The sequence below is a fragment of the Eumetopias jubatus genome, unplaced genomic scaffold (assembly GCF_037043125.1).
Source record: "Eumetopias jubatus isolate StellerSeaLion01/CBP00866 unplaced genomic scaffold, mEumJub1_p1.0 scaffold_16, whole genome shotgun sequence".
Lineage (NCBI taxonomy): Eukaryota > Metazoa > Chordata > Mammalia > Carnivora > Otariidae > Eumetopias > Eumetopias jubatus.
In genome coordinates, this window is record NW_028274822.1 from 36076969 (window position 1) to 36094522 (window position 17554).

A 17554-nucleotide genomic window follows, 5' to 3' on the forward strand; every position below is an offset into this window, starting at 1 on the left:
TAAGGCTAAATGAGGTCATACAGGTGGCCTTTAATCCAATATGATCCTCTGTCCTTAAAAGAAGAGAGAGACAGGGGGTGCCTGGGTGGCTCCATGGGTTCAGCAGTGGACTTTTGGTTTGGGTCAGGATCTCTTGGTCATGAGATCGAGCCCCGCATCGGACTCTGAGCTCAGTGCAGAGTCTGCTTCAGATTCTCTCTCCTTCTTCCCTCCAGCTCATGCTCTCTCTCTCAAATAAATAAATAAAATCTTAAAAAAAAAAAAGGGTGGGGGGAGAGAGACACACCAGGAATGTATGCTCATAGCAAAAAGGCCACGTAAGGCTACAGAAGGCAGCCATGTGCAAACACAGGAGAGAGGCCTCGGGAGGGAATGACTAGAAAGGAAGATGAGTGAGCTTTCATGAAGAATGGAAATGTACTATATCTTAATTGTATGAGTATATATAATTGTCAAAGTTTATCAAAATGTACATTTGAGACCTATGCAGTTTTACTGTATGTAAATTAAATCTGAATCAGAATAAAAGAAAAATTTAAAAACCCTACAGTTTTCTTGATTCTCAAGGCAGTGCTTTTTTTTTTTTTTTAAAGATTTTTATTTATTTGACAGAGAGAGCACAAGCAGAGGGAGAGAAAGGGAGAAGCAGGCTCCCCGCTGAGCAAGGAGCCTGACGTGGGACTCGATCCCAGGACTCTGGGATCATGACCCAGGCTGAAGGCAGCCACTTAACTGACTGAGCCACCCAGGCGTCCCATGGCAGTGCTGTTTTTAAGACCGCACTCTACTGATATCTCTTTGACTCTGCCAATCAGTCACCATAAGGACTTTGAAGGGACAAGCATATATACTTCTTTTTTTTTTTTTGAGTTTTAACGGTTATTTCAAGCATATATACTTCTTAATCACTGTAGGTACTGAGGTCAAAAGGTCTGATTAGATCTTTAAGGCTTGGAAATGGGGCAAAGATATCTGTCTATCTATTGTGTTAAACTAATTCATTCAACAAATATATGATGAGTACCTACTACATGTTAAGCAATGTTCTTATGGGGATGCAACAGTAAAATACAGAGTATTCATATTATAGTGGGAGAATATATAAAATATAAAAAATAAGTAAATTATATAGTATTTTGAGATACTTCTATCATAGAGAATAGGAAATGTAGAGCTTCTGGTTTAAGTGACAATATTTCATAAACAGCAACCTCAACTCTTAATGCTGGTCTCTCGCATTTGAATTCCTTTTTAAAAGGGACTGAGTAGGACAATTTAATCTACGTGTCTGGGTTTATTCATAGCCCTATACCCTGCTTGTCTTCTGTGTTCTGTTGATAAAGGCATCAATTTTTAATAAATCTTTTAGCTCAGACTTCTGGGAATCAGAAGTAATATCTTGTGATACCTTTTCTAATGATTAAACCTACAATAATGATGATGATGTTAATAATAAAAGAAACATAAGAAAGTGTTCTTTAGAGGCAAAGCAGAAATGGCTTCTGAACTTTGGATACTCCAACTTGTTTATTTCTTTAATCGTGCCACCTATATTAATCCATCATGGACTACAAAGAACATTCACATCATTGCAAGTACAGGCTTATTTAGAGGAACAACTAGGAGCTTCAAGGATTATTTCTCTTTTCAGATGAGTCTATAATAATCCTCTTCCAGTAAAAGAAAAATGAGTTTGGGAGCGCCTCAGAGGCCATCAACCAGTGATAGCTGCTGTATATTATATAGCCTAAAAAAGCCCAAAGACAAAATGGAGGGCATGGTCAATACCACCAGTTAAATACAAATTACTTTAGGTTCAGCCTCTCTTGAAGTTTTAAGAAGACTCAGAGATCCATGGAGAAGGAACAAACAGGCATAGCTCTAAATGTAGCAGGGGGCTTTGGGATGGCTTTCAAGCCTCACTTAGAAATGGGCAATACCAAGCCCTGAGGTCTAACATTTCGATTCTGGAACATGTCTGTTCAGTGGCCTCATGGCCTCTGCTAGCCTGTCAGCATCACAGAAGAAAAACGCCCTCAGCTTCCAGGGCTCTTATGAAAGGGAATCAGTGATTGATAAGAAAAGGGTGGTTCGAGGCAAGCTGGAAGAGAAAAACAAACAAACAAAAAACGCTGCTGAGTAGGGAGGAAAAAAGAGGAACGAACAGCGTGTGTTTCCAGATTTGTGCCTTTGGCTTAAAAGTTCTTGACTCAAGTTTAGATTTTCCTAAGTAATGTCTCCTTGTTCCACATAGCTCAATAAAGGCAACTAAAATAGAATATTCCAAGCACTGATGACTGAAAAACAATTTATATTTTAAGTATAATTCTGACAATACTGTACATGTGGTTGTGATCCCAAGGTTGTTTCTTGAGACAAGAATCAGGTCTTTCTTTATATAATTAGTATTAATAAAGTTGATAGAATGGTGAGGAGGACAGAAAAGGTAGAGGAATAAGAGACTGATAATAAAGATTAATGGTCCTGCAGTAAACATCCTATGTGGTACTTAATGATTAAAGACAACAAAAGAAACAAAGAAGAAAAGTATGTTAAAAAATTTAGACACACTAAAGAAGGGAACGCAATTAAGGAGACACTAAACCAAGCAGTGTGACTGAGGCAATTAGTGCTAGGCCACTGGCCTTATGATAAACAGAGTGTCCAAACCCCTCGCAGCCACTTGTAAAGCCCATGTCCCATCTGTCTGGGCATCACCGTAAATGCCCATGCAGCAACTGCTCTGTTCTGTAATCCGTGCATAGCAGCTCTGCAATGAGTAGAATGACTCAGAGGGGCAACTTCAGCTCCTCAATGATCAGTTAGACTGTAATTTGGCCATGGCTCCATATCAGAATAAAAGAAGAGAAAAATATATGACAGTCTTTTTTTTTTTTTTTTTTTAGAGAGGGACAGAGGGAGTGCAAGTGCGTGAATGGGGCTGGGAGGGGCAGAGTTCGGACAGACAGAGAAAGAATCTTAAGCAGGCTCCATGCTCAGCACAGAGCTTGACGTAGGGCTCGATCTCATGATCCTGAGGATCATGACCTGAGCTGACATCAAGAGTTGGACACTTAACCAACTGAGCCACCCAGGCACCCCTTACATGACAATCTTTCTTATAAGTAGAAAAAGAAAAGTTAATTCCTGTGACACCTTAAAACAAAACTCTCTTAAAAAAATGAAAAAGTTTCTATTTTTTTTCCACTGCAACACTACAACCTTTCCCCACCAAAAAACAAAAAACAAAAAAAACCAACAAAAAAAAGGGAAAAAGCTAATGAAAAAAATAAAACTGTGAGTGAAAACTGTTCCTGAAAACTTTGCAGAATTGTAACAGCTTTGTCTTGGTTAAATTGATTGGTATAGCAACATTATAAAATGACTAGTAGGATTCATTGTGTACAACAGAAAGTGCTGAAATGTCAGCAGACTATACAGCAAAAAGTAATGGATTCTGAACCCCTGTTAGTCAAAAATGATTTTGTTTCAAATTAGAAATTGATTTTTTTTGGACACAAGCCCTTTCCAGGCTTATAGCTTCCGTAGCTGGGCCTGGGAGAGATTAACCTCCACCACTGTAAGGGCTGGCCTGATGGTACCTTTCTCAAAGTGCCTTTTCAACTGCAGCCTTCTAATGTGGCGGTGGTCTTAACCAATAACACAAGTTATTTGTCCCTTTGCTGTTACACTCTATTTTTCTCATTTTGCCATTTTACTTTAGTGCTGGCACACAACACAAATTTGTTGACAAGTTAACAGAAAACTATGTTAAGACTTGCAGTGTAACCACCACACACACACACCAGTTTTGGTTGGTTCTCTGTTCTCCAAAGTGCAATGACTAAGACGAGAATACGAGTTTCCCATCTCTGAAGGACTAACAGAGAAAATAAATAAGATTCTATCTCAGCGATGAAGTCTCTTCAATCTCATTTTTGTATCTGGTAGCAAAGTCTACAAAGACAAAAGTTGTTTTAAGTTGTCCTGATGCAATGGAGATCTGCAGAACTTCTGCCTTATGTCAAATAAAATATACTTGCTTTTCAAGATGTGGATAGTTTCTCTTCTGAATCTTGGACTAATTATCATCTCTTAATTATTTGGAAGAAGATTAAACAATTTCTAGATTAATCATAGTTAAAACCAAAAATCAAGTCAAAGGTGGCAGGTGATGAGAGTGTGGTATACAAGATCTGCCCATTTTTCAAACAAATAAATGTAAGAGTGGCTAGAGAGATTAGGAAAAGTTGGTTGCTTAATACCAGAGGTGGGCAGGTGCCAGCCCAGTAAAAAAGGAGGTAAATATGTGGATGGAACTAGAGTGTATTATGTGAAGTGAAATAAGTCAGTCAGAGAAAAACAAATACCATATGATCTCACTCGTGTGGAATTTAAGAAAGAAAACAGACGAACATATGAGAGGGGGAGGAAGGAGAGAGGTGAACAAGCTGTAAGTGACTCTTAAGGAGAGAGAACAGAGGCGCCTGGGTGGCTCAGTCGTTAAGCGTCTGCCTTCGGCTCAGGTCATGATCCCAGGGTCGGGGCTCCCTGCTCCGCGGGAGGCCTGCTTCTCCCTCTCCCACTCCCCCTGCTTGTGTTCCCTCCCTCGCTGTGTCTCTCTCTGTCAAATAAATAAATAAAACCTTAAAAAAAAAGAAAGGAGAGAGAACAAATGGGATTGATGGAGGGAAGGGGTGGGGGATGGACTAGCTCAGTGATGGGCATTAAGGAGGGCACTTGTTGTGAGGAGCCCTGGGGCTTGTATGGAAGTGATGAAGCACTGAATTCTACTCCAGAAACCAGCCACACTGCACTATATTTAACTACCTAAAATTTAAATTAAAAAAAAAAAAAAAAAGAAGGAAGTCAGAGTTAATGGTTGTAAGCAGGTAAGAGGTATCTGGGGAAGAGGTGTGTGCAGAGGGGGCTCCAGGACTTTTTGTGGCCCTTTCTTGCCTGTACCTCTCTCTGTACCAGGAAGCTCAGACCTGCTGCATTCTGCTGTGAAATCGTTCCCTTGGTAATTTTTAGGAGAGGTGAAGCCATAAGCCACTCCAGAAAAAATCAGGAAACACAATTAAATTTTGACTACTTCGCTCAACATTTCACACAGTTATTTTATAATTGATTTTCTTCTAAAATATCTGTGACATCTGGGTGCCTGGCTGGCTCAGTTGGTGGAGCATGCGACTTGATCTCAAGGTTGTGAGTTCAGCCCCCACGGTGGGTGTAGAGTTTACTTAAAAATACAATCTTTTAAAAAAAAATCTGAGACATCTAAAGTAGGAAGAATTACTGGCACTTAAAAGGCTGCTGGGCAATGTATGTTTCAGGCTTATGAAATTTTGTTTTAGCTACAATGTAGAATTGTCTATGACCTCTCCTTTACCCTTCCCATATTTCTAGTTAATTGAGAATTAACTGTAGTTGTTAGAGTTTACTCTCCCAGCAGAAATTTACATTCAATTTCCTGTCCTCTTTACTCACTTTGAACATTATTCTATGCCTATAACCATACTTACTGTTAAATCAGGCTTACGGTTTGCTGCTTGCAAAGAGGGACAAATCGGACAGTTTTTTCTAAGAGTATTCTAAGAGAAATGCTGATGCAATTCAGTGATCTAGCAGATGTGCCACCTGTGGCCTTGCAGACACATGTCAGTTGGTAATATACTTAACTCTTGTTCAGGGTTGTAGAAATCATCTGGAGTTCATGGCTGGCACCCACCAGCACCCACTGGCCCTGGAACAGCTTCTCCTTTTGCTACTTATAGATACTAAGCTTACCTCTTTGGGGTCGATATGTATCTTTCTTTTGACATGTCCATAGGGTATCATCTTCTGTATGTGATGGAAACCCAACTGTCTTCTCCCTTCTAGTCTCATTGCTGTTCGTGGACTCTTGGTACTTTTTGATGGATGATGATCCTCCCAGCAGCCAGCCATCACATTTTGACTTCAATAAACTGAAAAGAATAAACATGAATTAGCTGTAGAGAGCATAGATGGGGGGGTGCATGATCACATAAAGGCATATAAATTCAGCATGGTTGAAATGCAATTCATTGGCAGTAATAACTTTCTTTTTCTTATTGTTTTATTGAAGTATAATTTGAATAATTTACCGAAGGTCTATTTTGTATTTTGCCACAATAATTTTAGAGAAGAAATGGTCTTTATCCTCCAATACTTGGAGTTGGGGAAATGAGACTCAGACCCATGAAGCTGCTAATAAAGCCACAGAGTATGACTAAGAACCAGAATATCTATAGAAATAAAAAGTATGCTAAAACAAGACTTGCATAACTAAAATGTTTCCAAGTACTAAAATTGAACATTAGGGATTAAAATATCACCAATTTGCTTCAAAATGCATTTGTGTTTCTCATTTTCAATTGTTACAGTATTTATTATGTTCCCAGAGTATGTACAGAGCAGTACAATGGTGCACCTGGAATAACCGGTCTCTGTCCTCACATAATTTCATTATAAAGTCAACAAAGCAAGTATGGAGTAAAAGGCATTTTAATGAAAATAAACACATGTACATATGTTTTTCTTTCTAATAAACTGTGTTCCCACCATTAGCACATTTCCTCTTATAACATTTTATTTTTTAGGGAGAAGCGTCCCAATGATGTATGTTCCTTACTATTCTACCAGCCTCTTCCTTTAAATTTAAATTCACTACAAACTCATGACACTTTGGTTTTGTCTTCACCATGCCCCAAAACAATGTGAGAGTTAAAGTGAAAAAAAAAAAAAAGAGAGAGAGAGAAAACATTTACCCAAAAAGTGGAGTCTAAATATTAAGATGTTTAAACCCCCCAGAAGCAGAGGTAATCTCTGGATAAGAATAAGTTGACAGAGTATTATTAATCTCAGTGGACTCTTGACCAGGATTCAAATCATGTAAACCCATCCAAGTCATTGGGCTTCTGGTTTATGTTGATCAGAATTTTTAATAATGTTTGCTCATGTAATAATTTACTAATAAAAACCAAGAAATTAAATGGCTTTATGTTAGGAATGATGTAGAGAAACAAAAACTATTAACAGTATGGCTTTATATGGGCATAATGCAGTGTATTAAATTTATACTCTTAAAATTTTTTTTACCAGAACTCAGGGATCACTTACCCATGTAGTCTCACCAGTGGATGTATATCTTAGCTCATATAACTTCTATTCATGGGACAGGAAAAGTAAGAGAATAAAACTACCTCACTTTGAATGTAAGATAAATTTACTTTAACCCAGAAGCTCCAGATGCAGGCAAATCCAAGGACTACATCTCTGCTTGTTCTTTCTTTCTTTCTTTTTAGAGAGAGAGAGAGAGAGCATGTGTGAGTTGGGGGCTGGGGAGGGGCAGAGGGAGAGGGAAAGAAAGAATCCCAAGCAGACTCCCCACAGAGCATGGAGCCCACAGTGGGGCTTGATTGATCCCATGACCCTGAGATCACAACCTGAGTGCAAATCAAGAGTCAGACACTTAACCGACTGAGCCACCCAGGTGCCCCCATTTTAAAGATTTTATTTATTTGAGAGAGAGAGAGTGCTTGTGCTCCCGTGCTTGCTCTCTCTCTCAAATAAACCCAATCTCTATCTCAACAAGGGACTTGGCTTCTAATTTCTTTAAAATAAAGATGACTACAAAAAATTTCTTATTTCCATCTTTACCTATCTACTATTCCTCTGTTAATGTCTCAGAAGAAAATCACACCTTTTTTCATATTCTTGATATTACTGACCTATGCCCTCTGTGATTATGGTCTGTCAATTATCTCCTTTTCTTATAATTTACAAACTCCTCCTCTCAACTGGATTCTTTCCTAGGATTATGAACAAGATCAGACTTTTCTTTAAAAATCAAAACCTAAGCCTAAAACCAGGAACTCTTCCCTTAAGTGGGAAAGTGTAATGCTCTGCGTCAGTGAGGGTAGGGTGCAGGGACAAGAGCACTGTAATACATTACTAGAGGAACTGCAAACTGGTATAGCCTTCTGATGAGTGATTTGTCAACACAAAATAAAAATGCACCTACCTCCTAACAATTCTGCTTTTAAGAAGTTATCCTATGGAATTACGTTAACAACAGCATGAGAAGATTTGTTCAAGGACAGTCATTGCAGAATTATTTGTAACAGGGGAAAACTGAAGGCAAATATTCAAGAGAAGAATGAGTAAAGAAAAGAAACTGACACAACCATTATAAGGAACGCTATTCAGTCACTAAAAAGAATGAGGTAGTTCTCTACACTATTGTGGAGAAACTTCATGACATACTAATAAGGAAGGAAGGAAGGAAAGGAAAAGAGACAGAGAGAAAGAAAGCAAGCAAGCAGGCAAGCAATTTGCAATAATAGAATGTATAACATGACCTTATTTTTGTAAAAACAAAAATACATAACAAATATTTTTAAAGTTCTGGATGAATGCATACCAAACCTGAGAAGAAGCAGAAATAGAGTGAGGGAGGGAATAGCTTTTATAATTTAATTTATATACTTCTGAATGTTTCCATTTCTTCTAATAGGCATGTACTTTTTAAATTAAAAAACAAACCTTTTACCATCACCTTTACATTACCATCTCCTCTCTCTTTCCCTTGTCTGCCAAACTTTTAGAAAACAATAATCGATTTTAAAAGACATGCCTATTAAAACTGTTTTTCAAAGAACAAATCTGGTGGCTTTTTCTCTTTCAACAGTCTTTTTACTAGATCACTTCACAACAGTTGACTCCTTTTTTTACAACTGTTTATCTTGGACTTCATAATATATCATCAGGATTGGTTTTCTAGTTTTAGGAGGCTTCTACTCAGATTCTTTTACTGGGAACCCCTCTACTTCCTTCCCCTTAAATGCAGACATTCCTCAAGATTCTGTCCTTTGCTTTCTTCTCCCCCCCCATTTAGCACTTTCTTAGTGATTCTTGCCACATCATTGTATTTTCAATTATGATTTCTAAATAGATTCATCTAGCCCCCAGTGCTCTTTAAAACTGCTGACCTGATCCAGTATCTGCCAGAAAGCTGTGAAGGGATGTCTTGTCATACCTCCCAAAGTAACTCCTGGGAAAGCAATTGCATTATATTTATCTTGAAACTAGTTTCTTCAGGCTTCCATTCTCATTTAATGACATCGCCATTCTCTCAGTCACTTATATGAAAACTATCAGTTATCTCAAATTCTCGTTTCCTTGTACCTGTTCAATAAATTACTAAATCAATAATTCCTTTGTATATTCATCAGATATTTATTGAAGACATACTCTATAGGCCTGGTAACGTGCTATGGGGTCAGAGTGGGCAAACATAAAAAATAAATATTTATTGAGTACATTATATATGCTAGGTGCTAAGCATACAAACATGAGCAAGACCTGTTCCTGTTCTCAAGTGATTTTCGTGGTGGAAAGAGACACTGAAACAGATAATTTTTTATTTTTTTTTTAAAGATTTTATTTGTTTATTTGACAGAGAGAGACACAGCAAGAGAGGGAACACAAACAGGAGGAGTGGCAGAGGGAGAAGCAGGCTTCCCGCTGAGCAGGGAGCCCGAGGCAGGGCTCGATCCCAGGACCCTAGAATCATGATCTGAGCCGAAGGCAGATGCTTAATGACTGAGCCACCCAGGCGCCCCGAAACAGATAATTTTTAAAAAAGATTTATTTCTTTATTTTAGCGGGGGAGGGGCAGAGGGTGAGGGAAAGAGAATCCTCAAGCAGACTCTGCTCTGAGTACGGAGCCTGATGCAGGGCTCGATCTCATGACCCTGAGATCCTGACCTGAGCCGAAATAAAGAGTTGGCCACTTAACCGACTGAGCCACCCAGGTACTCCTGAAACAGATCATTTTTATTTTTATTTTTTTAATTTTTATTTATTTATTTATTTTAAGATTTTTATTTATTTATTCATGAGAGACAGAGACAGAGAGAGAGAGAGAGAGAGAGGCAGAGGGAGAAGCAGGCTCCCAAGGAGTAGGGAGCCCGATGCGGGACTCCATCCCAGGACCCTGGGATCATGACCTGAGCCGAAGGCAGACGCTTAACCATCTGAGCCACCCAGACACCCAAAAACAGATCATTTTTAAAACTGTATGATACATGCTATGATTCAGGATACACAGGGTGTTAATGGGAACACAAAGGCAGGGCACCTATCTGTATTACTGAGGGGAAATTCTGGAAGCATTCAAACTAAATCTTGGAGGATAAGCAGGGGATAAGGAAGGATGGAAGGATGTTCTAAGCAGAAAAAACACTATGAGCAAATATACAAACAAGAAAAATATCATATATTTTGAGAAGTGAAGGTAAGGCAGGAGAGACAGGGACACGTTACTTCATGAAAGGTTTGGTTTCTCCTATAAAGGGGCTTGAGCTCTATTTTGTAGGCAAGGCAGAGTCACTGGAAGGTTCTAAGGGGGAAATGGCATAATTCAACTTGAATTTATAAAAAACTCTCCCGGAACGGTGCCACTTAGAAAAGGGACTATGAGAAGCTGGATGAGTCTGAAGGCTGCGGAAACAGCTCTGAGGAGAGCTGATAAAGGTCTGGGATGGAGAAGCAGTCATATGAAATGAAGAGAGTTGGTTTAAAAACCATATTTAGGATTTAAAATTGGTAGAACCTGGAGAGTGTTTGAATGTGAAAAGTGAAGGGAAAAGGTAGTGGGAATGACTGGCAGAATTATGGGGGCATAAACAATACAAAGAGGAAGGATTGGGAATGTGGGAGAAATTAAATGTAGCCTCAGGTACTTATGAAACATTTGGGAAGATATTTCAAGAAAGCATTTGGATCCATAACTCTATAGTGTTTTGCTACTTGGCTGGCTGACTTTAGGGTGGTGGGGTGGAGACAGAGTTGAGGAAGTACATACTTCATTTTCAATGTTCTTGGTGAAGGAGGAGGTAAATTCATTCCTGTGAGTGAAAGAAATGGGTATTGAGGAGAGAAGTGAAGATTTGGAGTATTGAGGGAATTCAAGATAGAAATGACCAAGAACAAGGGAGAAACTGTCCTGCAATGTTGAAGGCCTAACAGTTAGAAATAATAAATTTGTGTCAAGGCTCAGGTGCACAGATGTAAAAGCAGAGAAAGCAGCCTGAGAGCTTGATCCTGGGTTAGGATTTTATTGGGAGGGTGCAGCATACTGGTCAAGGTTCAAGTCCCACCCTGCGCAAGCTCTGATATTCTGTGCCAAGCTGCCCTCCTCTGTGGATCAGGCTCTAACACCATATGATCAAATTTGTTTTGGGGTATGATGTAAAGTAGGAATCAAGGTTCATTTTTTTCCATATTCTATATCCAGTATATCCAGTATTATTTTTTTCGAAGACTCCTTTTTCCATAGACTTGCTTGATACTTTTGTCAAAAAGCAATTGAACATATGACTGTTTGGGTCTATTTCTGGACTCTATTCTGTTCCACTGACCTATTTATCTATGTTAATGTGAATACCAACCTGTCTTGATTATATAATTTTAATTAACACCACAAATTAGGTTCACAAGTCTTTCAATTCATCTAAAATAGCAAAGATTGTTTTTGCGATTCTGGGCCCTTCATATTTCCATATAAATTTTAGAATGTTTGCCAATTTCTATAATAGTAGCTGGTATTTTGACTAAAATTGCATTGAATCTAATCTTCATTTCAGAAAAAATTTGTATCTTCACAATATTGAGTGTTCCAATTCAAGAACATGGTATATCTTTCTGTCCATTTATTAAGTTTTCTTGAATTTATCTCAGCAGTATTTCATAGTGATCAATGTAGAGATTTTGTACATTTCTTGTTAAGTTATTCCCAGGTATTTGATGGCTTTTTATGTTGCTGTAAATGCTTCCTTTTATTTTATATTCTAACTGTTGTTCTATATGTATTGCTATATGGCAGCTAATTGCATTATATAGAAGTAAAATTGATTTTTGTATGTTGAACTTGAACTGGAATTCTCTGAATGTTTTAAATCCACTTAATAATTCTAGTACTTGTTTCTGTAGGTTCTTTAGGATATTTCCATGTGGCTAGCCATTCTATTTGAGAATAAAGACTGTTTTACTTTTTCTTTCCAATATTTTTTATGCCTGATCACACTAGCTAGGACCTCCAGTATAATGTAAATATAAGTGCTAAGTGTGGACATTCTTTCCTTATTCCTAAAAGTGTTCATCACTAAAGAGATGTATCTTTATCCATACCCCTCTATCAGCTTTCTAGTTTAATGACAGGCCATTTTTTCTCCTTATAATGTATGAGCAATGGGAGAGCTATGTTAAATGCTTTTTCTACATCTATTTGAGACACTGGATTTCTTTTTTATTACGTTAATATGGCAGATCACATTGATTTTCAAACGTTAAACCAATTTTACATTCCTGAGATAAACTGTACTTGATTAAACTGGATTATCCTTTTCATATATTCCTGGACTTAATTTGCTAATATTTTGTTAAGAAACTTCTTTGTTTTGCATTTATGTTCATGAGTAAGATCACTTTGTCATTTTCTTTTCTTCTAATGCTTTTACCTGGTTTAGGTCTCACAAAAGGAGTTGGGAAAGTTCTTCTAGTCCAATAGTTCTCAAGAGGGGCAGAGGTGAGGATTTTGTTACATAGAGGACATTTAGCAATGTCTGCAGAGGTTTTTGATAGTCACCAAGGCGGGGTGGGATGCTTCTGGCATCTCATGGGTAGAAGACAGGGATGCTGTTAAACAACCTGCAATGCACAGAATGCCCCAATGAAATCTTATTGTGTGATCTGAAATGTCAATAGTGCTGAGGCTGAAAAACCCTACTCTCGTCTCTGAAAGAATCTGTGTAAGATTGATGTTATTTCTTCTTTAGATGTTGGGTAGAATTCACAAGTCTAGTTTTATTTGTAGGAAATTTCTTAATTAAAAATTAAATTCCTTCAACAGGCATAAGGCTATTCAGATTTTCTAATTTTTTTTGGTAACAATTTTGGTATATTGTGAATTTCAAGGAATTTGTATCATTTAGGTTGTCAAATGTGCTTGCAAGAGATTGTTCATAATATTCCTTAATTACTTTTAAAAATGTTGTTAGAATCTATGGTGACATCTTCTTTTTCATTCCAGATACTGTAATTGTTTTCTCTTTCTATAATAGGTTCATCATCTTGAAAAGGCTTACAGATTTTACTTATATTTTTAAAACATCAACTTTTAGCTTGTAGATTTTCTCTACTGCTTGTTTTCTTCTCCACTGCAAGACTTACCAAAGAGTGGATGCTAGAAAGTTGAAAGCAGAATAGAAATATGGAAGTACTAAAAATTGGACAATGCTGGGAGAACTCAGGAGTTCTGGCAGAGAATGAAGAGGTACTGTTAATGTCCTTGACTTTAGCTGAGACAACAAAAGGTTCACATCCTAGACAAATGTTTATTATAAACCTCTAACAAAGCTTAAAACCAAGCTATGACAAAATACATAGGGAGGAAAGAGTTTGGAGATTGAGTCTTACCAATTTAGAGGGGCTTGGAAAACACCCGACTTTCCAGAGATCTGTCCTCACAAAGCATATAACCAAACCTATCCAAGTTCCAGGTGACTAGCAAGTAACTAAGTTGCTGAGAAAGAACAAAAATCCACACTCTTCAGAGAATGATAATAAAATCCACATCTCTAAATGCATCATCCATAATACACAGGATATAATTCAAATAGCCAAACACAAAAAAGACAAAGTTTGACCCACAGTTAAGGAAAAAAAAATCAATTAAAATTAACCAAAAATGGCCCAGATGTTGGACTTGGGCAGACAGAAACTTCATTTAAATCAGCTATTAAAAATATGTTGATGGATATAAAGGAAAACACGGTCTTAATGAATGAAGAGACAGAGAGTCATAGCAGAGAGAGACAGAGATTCTAGAACAGAACCACATGAAAAATCTAGAGCTAAAAATTACAGTGATTAAAACAAAAACTGGAAAAAAGGAGATGAAAGACCCAAGAATCAGTAGAAATGACCCAATTTGAAGAACACAGAGTAAAAAAGTGGTTGAAGAAAGAAGATGAGAGTCTCAGGGATCTTGTAGACAGTATTAAGCTGTCTAACAAACATATCTGAAGTTGCAGAAAAAAAGACTGAGAATGAGATAGAAAAAATATTTGAAAAAATATATTTTAAAGAAATAATGACAGAATATTTCTCAAATTTGATGAAAAATGTTGACCTACAGATTATAGACAAACTGTTGAAAACCAAAGATAAAGACAATCTTTAAAGCAACTAGATAAACATGTCAATTACATAAAGAAGAATAGTGTAGTGACAGTAACCTCTTATCAGAACAAGGATGGCAAGAGGAAGTAGAACAGTATCTTTAAAGCACTGAAAGGAAAAAAAACCTGTCATCCCATAATTCTGCATCTCATGAACATATCCTTCAACAATGAAGGAGAAATCGGGCGCCTGGGTGGCTTAGTTGGTTGAGTCTCTGACTCTTTGTTTTGGCTCAGGTCATTCACAGTCATGAGATTGAACCCCCCGTTGGGCTCTACCCTGAGCTGGGCATAGAGCCTGCTTGGGATTCTCTCTCTCCCTCTCTCTCTGCCCCTCCCCCCTTCTCACACACTCTCTCTCAAAAATATATAAATTAAAAAAATAAACAAAATGAAGGAGAAATAACATTTTCAGATAAAAAAGAGAAAATCTGTTGTCAGTAGACTTGCAGTACAAGAAATACTAAAGTGTTTTTCAAGTTGGAGGAAAATGACACAAGACAGAAACCTGGATCTATAGAAAGAAATGACAAGCATCAGAAATAGTACATAAATGAATAAATATAAAAGTATTCTTTTTTTTTAAAGATTTTATTTTTATTTACTTTAGAGAGACAGAGAGCATGATGGGGGGGGAGGTGTGGAGGGGGAGGGAGAGAGAATCTGGAGGAGACTCCTCACAGAGCACAGAGCCCAATGTGGGGCTCCATGTCACAACCGCAAGATCATGACCTGAGCTGAAACCAAGAGTCAGATGCTTAACTGGGTGGCCCTAAAAGTCTATATATTCTTATGTTTCTCTCAATGTCATTAAAAGATATATAAATGTTTACAGCAAAAAGATAACACTGTATCATGGGATTTATAATGTACTAAGCTGTAATGTATATGACAATAATATTGCAAAGAACAAGAAAGTAAATAAGCTATGCAATAGAAAGGTTCTTACATTTTACATAAAATGGCACAATATTAGTACCACGTAGACTTTAATAAATTAAGGAAACATACTGAAGTCTCTACAGAATTCCCTAAAGAAAATGCAAAAAAGGGATAGCAAATGAAATAATAGAGGGATTAAAAAAGAAAATGGAAAAAATTTATTTTTCCCCCAATCCCCTCAAAAAATAGAAAAGAAGAAACAGAGTAACAAAGAATAGATGGAATTAATAGAAAGGAAGAATTAAAAGCAAAATGTTAGATCTAAGTCTGAAGGTATTATTAAATTAAATTTAAATGAATTAAAAACTCAAGTCAAATGGAAGAGATTATCAGACTAGAGATAGGAAAATGCAGAACCTAAACCATATGTAGTTTACAAGAGTCACAATTTAAATATGAAAGAATAAATAAATTGACATAAAAGGATAGACGGAAGGAGATGTGCCATGTAAATAGTGCACATGGAAAACTGGAGTGGTTACATAATATTAAATAGAACAGTCGTTAAGAAAAAAAGTACTACCAGAGATAAAGAGAAATATGCCATTGTGATTAAAGTGGAAAATCATCAGACACACATAACAATCCTAAATACATATGCATCTGAAATAGAGTTTCAAAATACAAGGAGTAACTTTGATAAGACTAAAGGAAAAAGTAGAGAAAATCACAATCATATTTGGAGATTTTAATGTCCTCTTATTATCAACTGATAGGAAAAAAAGATAAAAATTCAGTAGGCTAAAGAAGAATTGAACATTATTAACCAAATTGACTTAACTGACATGTACAGAATATTATACTCCACAGCAGAATATACATTTTTTTTAAGTAGGCTCCATGCCCAATGCAGGGCTTGAAGTCATGACCGAGATCAAGACCTGAGCTGATATCCAGAATCAGATGCTTAACCAGCTCAAACACCCAGGCACCCCCAGAATATACATTTTTAAAAAGTACACATGGAATATGACCAAGATAGATATGTTGAACCATAAAATAAATTTCAGTATATTTCAAAACAATGAAAGCTTACAGAGTATGTAATCTTACCACAATGGAGTTAAATTAAAAATAAAAACCGAGTTATCTAGAAAAATCTCAAGTATTTGAAAGTTATGTAATATGCTTCTAAATAATCCATAGGTTAAGAAAATCCCAAGTGAAATTAGTAAATATTTTGAAATGAATGATAATGAAAATATAACTTATCAAGATTTGAGGGATACAGAAGCAGTGCTTACAGGGAAAATAACTTAAATGCTTATATTAGTTAAGAAAAGTTTAAAATCATTGATATAATAAGACATTTTTATAAAGCTAGAAAAAGAAGAGCAAACTAGATATAAAGTAAGTAGAAGAAAGGAAACAATAGAATAGAAGTTCATGAAATAGACAAATAGAAGAAACACAAAGGTGGAGCCTTTGTAAATATTAATAAAATTGATAAATCTCTACCAAGACAAACTATTAAAAAGAAAAAACTCAATTTATGAATCTTAGGAATCAGAAAGAAGATATCACTATAGATTCTATAGATAGTAAAAGAATATTAAGGATATTCATGAGTAACTATGCCATTATATTCAATAATTGAAATGGGATAAAATGCACACATTTCTTCCCCCCCCCCACCAAATTCTTATTTAAACTCTAGTTAGTTAACATACAGTGTAATATTGGTTTCAGGAATAGAATTCAGTGATTCATCATTTACATATAACACCCAGTGCTCATCAAAAGTGCCCTCCTTAATGCCCATCACCCATTAAGCCCATCACCACCCACCTCCCTCCATCAACCCTCAGTCTGTTCTCTATCATTAAGAATCTCTTATGGCTTGCTTCCCTCTCTCTCTCTCTCTCTTTTTTCCCCCTTCTCATATGTTAATCTGTTTTGTTTCCTAAAGTCCACATATGAGTGAAATCATATGGTATTTGTCTTTCTCTGACCAACTTATTTCGCTTAGCATAATACACTCTACCTCCATGTTGTTGCAAATGGCAAGATTTCATTCTTTTTGATGGCTGAGTAATATTCCAGTGTGTGTGTGTGTGTGTGTGTGTATGTGTGTGTGTGTATACACATATACACTACATCTTCTTTATTCATTCTTCAGTCAATGGATACTTGGGCTCTTTCCATAGTTTGGCTATTGTTGATAATGCTGCTATAAACATCAGGATGCATGTGCCCCTTTGAATCTTTGTATCCTTTGGGTAAATACCTAGTGGTGCAATTTCTGGGTCGCAAGGTAGTTCTATTTTTAACTTTTTGAGGAACCTCCATACTGTTAATTTTAGCCATTCTGACAGGTGTGATTTGTATTTCCCTGATGATGAGTG

General features: G+C 36.8%; 1 protein-coding gene across 2 annotated transcripts in view; it reads right to left on the reverse strand.

The window, feature by feature from the left end:
* KIAA1328 (KIAA1328 ortholog) overlaps positions 1–17554 on the reverse strand; it is a 362056-nt gene that overhangs the window by 52670 nt on the left and 291832 nt on the right. For both annotated transcript variants that reach the window (XM_028098399.2, XM_088019426.1), the window contains one exon: positions 5791–5969. In XM_028098399.2, the coding sequence (XP_027954200.2) occupies positions 5791–5969 (179 nt within the window). The remainder of the gene's footprint in view (positions 1–5790; positions 5970–17554) is intronic.